The 5,490-nt window shown below is 44.2% G+C and overlaps 1 protein-coding gene across 1 annotated transcript in view; it reads left to right on the top strand.

Moving 5' to 3' along the window:
* Window positions 1-2,719, top strand: part of nup42 (nucleoporin 42) — a 5,189-nt gene extending 2,470 nt beyond the window's left edge. The window contains exons 2-7 of the mRNA XM_007562617.2: window positions 293-581; window positions 662-750; window positions 832-908; window positions 1,010-1,096; window positions 1,229-1,331; window positions 1,770-2,719. Coding sequence (XP_007562679.1) covers window positions 293-581; window positions 662-750; window positions 832-908; window positions 1,010-1,096; window positions 1,229-1,331; window positions 1,770-2,233 — 1,109 coding nt within the window. The 3' untranslated portion in view covers window positions 2,234-2,719. The remainder of the gene's footprint in view (window positions 1-292; window positions 582-661; window positions 751-831; window positions 909-1,009; window positions 1,097-1,228; window positions 1,332-1,769) is intronic.
* The last annotated feature ends 2,771 nt before the right edge of the window (window positions 2,720-5,490 follow it).

Raw genomic sequence — 5,490 nt, 5'->3', positions numbered from 1 at the left:
CACACACACACACACACACACACACACAGAAAGCTTTAAAAGAACAGGGCTTATAAATTAAGAAAATGTAGACTAGCTTTTGGAATACAAAAAGTCCTGTGTTAGGTTTTGTTATTACAAAGCTCTGCTTAACAATAATAATGTAATTTAGATTTACATTTTAATAGTTTTCATGTTCTCCCTGTGCATGTTTGGGTTTTCTACAGGTCACGCTTCCCTCGACATGTTGGGTTAATTGGTTGTCCTTCGATGACGTTTAACCTTTCCTCCGTTTTCTTTGTTTTGCTTCCAGGTTATGGGAACAGAGTTTGGGTGAATCCCTCCCAGCAAAGAGGAGGATATATTCAGCCGTCATCCTTCTCCTCACAGGGAAGCAGTGACTGGGGTTCAGGACGTGGTGGTGGAGGAGGTGGGGGTGGTGAAGGCGGCGGGAGAAGAGAAAACCTGAAGAGCTCTGATTTCAGCTTCTCATCTTCGAATCGATTTTCTGCTCTCGATGCTTCCAATGCCTTTGACAAGGGAGGAAGAGGAGCAGCGGCAGGTTTTGGAACTGCTGGGGACGAAGATGACGACAAGAAACTGTGAGTCTGCTTGTTTTTGAATAAACCTTTTAGGCTTATTGTAAGGGATTCATTAATGTTTATATCCGACACTTTATCAGTGAAGTCATTCAGGCGGACGTGGATGCCTGGGAGAGTTCAGGACAGTGGGGCTTCTCGTGCTACTCTACCTTTAAGACGCCCATATCAGGTTTGTGTCTGTTTTATTCTGTTTGTTTGTGAATTGGCAGTTTTAAAACTTGAAAATGAAACTGGATTATTTTGCCCGCAGGTTTCACTGATCTGTCTCCAGAAGAGCTCAGGCTGGAGTACTACTCCAGCAGAGCATCAGGGGATCTGCAGGGCTACGTAGGCGCTCGCCTCGTTCCTAATATTCGTCTGCGTTCGTTTTTATTTTGTGTCATGCGGCAGTCATAATGACTCCCAGTTCTGTGTTGTTGTTTTTTTAGCTAAATGGAGTAAACCAGCTGCTCAGTCAGTGGAAAAGCAGAGTCCAGGAGCTGAAGATTATGAATCCGTCCACACGTATGGCACTGGTAAGACACAGATATACACACACAGACACGCAAATACTGTCAATGTCAGAAAGTTTTCCTCCGTCCACTTGAGGAACTTTTTGAAAGTTCAGTGAGCAGGTTTAGATGACTGCATGTTTTCTTTGCACACAGCTCGCCGAGTTAAAAGGAACAGCTCCGCAGTCGTCTTCGAGTGGCTTTGGTTCGGCAACGACGACAGGATTTGGATCCTCCACATCTGGCTTTGGCAACAAAGGTCAATAAGTATTACTGCATTGCAAGAGTAGACAATGGAAGGATCGACTGTTGCAATAGGAAACACTGCAAGCTGATTAATGGCGTTTATATTGAGATTTAATGTAGCAACAGCAATTAGAGCATATCTATATGTAAGTGGAAAGAAAAGGATATGCAGTTTTTGAAATGTTGACATTTTTTGCTCATTTTTCTTTGCAAAATAACTCTAGCTTAGCCCAATGAAATGGATAGTAATACTCCAGACACAGATTCTCAACTCGAATAGGCCATTCTGTGATATGAATAAGCTTTGCTGTAAAAGAAGAGCTACAAAATGTTCACCATTAGCTTGTTTATTGAACAGTAGAAGTTCCTATTTGACCATCTTAAACCAAATGTCTTCAACTTTTCATTCTCCATCACTCCTTTGCTAATTCTGATCATTCCGACCACGCAGGCTTCGGTGCACCAGCCCAGTCCTCCACCTTCGGTTTCCCAGCCCTGAGTTCTGGATTCGGCTCTTCTTCTACATCTTCACCTTCAACTGGGTTTGGTAGCCTTATAACAGCTCCAACACAATCTCCGTCTGGGTTCGGCTCTTCCGCCGCGCCTTCCGCTTCGTCCTTCTCATTCGCCACCCCGAGCGCAGACAAGCCGCCGCCAACGGCCTCTTCAGGCTTCGGATCGGCCTCGGGGTTCAGCTTCTCCTCCACGACAGCAACCGCCGGAGGAGGGTTTGGGAGCGCCTTCGGGACAGCGGCAGCTTCACCTGGAGCCGGACCGGTGGGAGATGTCGCAGACGGTCTGTTCTCACCCGAGAGCAAACTCACCCAGGAAGAACTGAATCAGTTTAAAGCCAAAAGGTTCACTTTGGGACAGATTCCACTAAAACCACCACCTGCGAACATGCTAGTGGTCTGACACTGTGGGAGAAGCTAGTGCTTTCCCTTTGGGTCGTGTATTGATTCAGTCCAGCCAACGAAGAATTTTTCAGTAATATTTAGGTGCACAGCAAACAATATGCACAGATTTCTACTTGGGACTCGCTGTGAATGACATCTTTTGCACCATAAAACGCTGACTTTAGATTTTTAAATTTGGCTGATTTTATTCTTTAAAATTGTTTTTGTTATTCTGTTTGTTATGGCGAGTATTTATCTGTAAATGATGAAGAGTAGCAACTACAACAAATCATTGACGACCAATTGCACTTCTATATAGGTCACAATAAGCTGCACTTACTGCTGTTAGTCGTAAGAGGGTGCCATGATAAAAGCTGGAGTGTTTCTCACTTTCTCTGCCTTCGTGTCTCTGGTGACCAACTGGTTTAATATGAGCAGTCGCTTTCAGATTGTAATTTTTGTCCAACATTAAAACAATAAATGAAAATCAGTGAGTGCAAAGCTATTAGCCCACAGCTTTCTCTTCTGCACGCCACAGAACGGGGGAACACAGATAAGCGACGCGTGAATGCAGTCAGTGTTTATTAGACGCCGAGCACCAGCGGGACCGCAAGCGGAGTAATACAGACCACAGCAATAAGCAGTTTTACTACAGAGGCCACTGCGCTGCTGACTGGTGCATATTTTCAGCTGACGAGGACCTCCTCGTGTTGTCAGCAGAGAGGTGAAAGGGAGCCGAGTGAAGTGTTTTGCCAGGTCAAAAGGTAGATAAGACTAATGCAATTAGAAGCATCCCTGCAAATAGTCGTAGAACACGAAGCGCAAGCAAATCGGAGTGCCGTTTTCTCTCCTACCTCTCAAGACTGTCAGCAGTAGTCCACCCCTCCTCGTCCGCCCGTCTCCTTCTGCCAGCAGATAATACATAAATAATTCAACAGATTAAAAAGGGGCTATCTCATGAAAAAGGCACTCTCATTTCACTGGAACTCATTTAATTTGCAACGCGGCTCCATCAAATTGCCAGTCTGCTCGCGATGACGGGTGATGTGTGTGCGCGCGAGTGAAAAGCAGATCAGAGCTGTATATTACATGCGATGAATGAGGTCATGGATGTTTGCATACACACGCACACGGACACACACACACGGACACACACGCAGCCAGATGTAGTTTATTTTTCCTTCTTTTGTTGCCCCTCTGCAGCAGCCTTCACGTTTATTTGCACACCTGGGAACGATGTATAAAAAGCATTAAAAAAAATCTGTCATCTTATATTGCAGTGGCATCATCTCACAGTAAATGTTTTGTTTAATTTGAGTGCAGGTTTGTTTCATCGGGACAGAGTCCTACATTGGGAAATGGTTATTTTGTAAAAAGAAAAAAATGTACCTGCCGCTACTTTTCTTCTTTAAATAGAAAAGACTGAAAGGCCTCATTTCTCTTTGCCACACTTCAAAATTTAAAACGCAAAAATACAGTACATGCCATTCAAGTGAGCCAGATGCCTTTTGACCCCGTTTTAGCACAATTCCATTAATATTGATACACCTGAAGTTTAAAGCTTTCAAAATGAACATTTTTTTATTATGGTAGTATTAATTTAATTAAACTGATAATCCAATACTCACCATATGAAAACATTTTGGAAAAGTGTTATGCTCTCAACTTTGTGGGAACTATTTGGTGATGGCTCTTTGTGTTCCAAGGTCAATAAGTACACGGATCAGGAAGGTTCCTGAGCCTCAACCCAATAGACAACCACAGACATTGTGTGTCCAACATCATTGTCTGATGTTAGAAATGTTGTTCTGGCTGAAGTTGTTACAGCCGCAAATGTTGGGTCAACATCAAATCAAACCCTATGGATTAGAAATAAGATATTGCTCTGTGAATACAGATGAGCAAATACTTCTGGCAAGTTCATACTCCCTAAAGCAGATCGCACCTTCTTTGTCTACCTACTGCATATGTGTTTCATCTGTAAATGTTCACCGTTACTCATCCAGTGTGATGACTGAACCAGCTGAATTGAGGATGAAACCCCTGGAGGCTGCCTCAGCCCCCTCTGACATGCTAACCAAGTGATTTGGACGCAGAGCTCGCCTTGTTGATGTTCGTTGGGAGCTGATCCCGGTCGAACCTCCTTGCCTTTACAGCGCAGAACAAGGGTTACTAATTGGAACAATGAATCCCGCGGTGGAATTGATTGGGTTCAGCCAGGGCAGTTTGTCTACGGGAAACGGTTGCATTGATTCCCGGCGCTGTGATTCATGCCGATTTGAGCGGCCTCCCTCACGGGTGACTGAGCGGCACATAATTCACCTGCAGACGTTGGATTAGAGGAGTCTGTGTAATGCATGTTAAGGATGTGGTTACCGGATCACAGAGAGTAACGGTCGTCTCCTTTTCTCAAACGGATTCTCGTCATCCGGACTATTGTAACACCTATGAGCAACTTTTATGATTCTTTTTGGTCAAATTGTCTTTATTTGTTAAGCACAACCTAGGGCGCCTCATGGCTCAGAGGTTGAGCAGAATCGTCCCTGGTTCGATTCCCGGCCTCCTTCCCTTTCTGCCCTTCATCTTGTCAAGCTACTATTGAATAAAAGACTCCAGGACACCTTTTAAAAGAAATATAAAGTGTAACCTGTGATTATAGAGAAAAGCAAACAATGGTTTTTCAAGTCTTTTTCTGTTAATCAACTTTGAAGGACAAATATCTGGCTCTTCTAGTGCTCCATCCCTCCCAGGTGTGGCACAGTTTCTTGGGCCGGTTCAGGCAAAGTGTCTGTATGCTCAGCTGTGTTCTGGCACCGGTTCATCTTCTCTGAGCCAGCTCTGGCCCATAAATTGTTGTCAAAATTTGTCAGTGCTTTGGGCATGTGGATCTGGGCCAGTTCGGACTGAGAGCTGGCACCTTCAGCTGCTTAAGGACTAACAGAAGACCAAACGTGTTTGTTGACCTAAATTTTGGGGGCATACGTTTCCAGGGCGCCTCACTCTGTGTTTGGGTTGGCTTTGACGCGGTCTTCTTCTCACGACTTCAAGAGCTGCGCGGCTTTCTTCTCCTCACCTGACTCTGCTCTTCGGCCATTTTGAATTCGGTGCAGTGTCCTGCAGATGTATACAGATCCACCGATTTTCACATATTCTTTCACTTTACCGTTACAAACGGTAAAGTTTGTAACTTTACCGATGTTTTTTACTGATATTTTTTCAGAAAATATCAAGAAAAAAAAAATCAGAAACGTCCAAAACAGTTTTAGCAAAAACTGT

The sequence above is a fragment of the Poecilia formosa genome, unplaced genomic scaffold, assembly GCF_000485575.1.
Source record: "Poecilia formosa unplaced genomic scaffold, Poecilia_formosa-5.1.2 Scaffold139, whole genome shotgun sequence".
Lineage (NCBI taxonomy): Eukaryota > Metazoa > Chordata > Actinopteri > Cyprinodontiformes > Poeciliidae > Poecilia > Poecilia formosa.
This window is presented reverse-complemented; position numbering and strand designations above follow the sequence as displayed.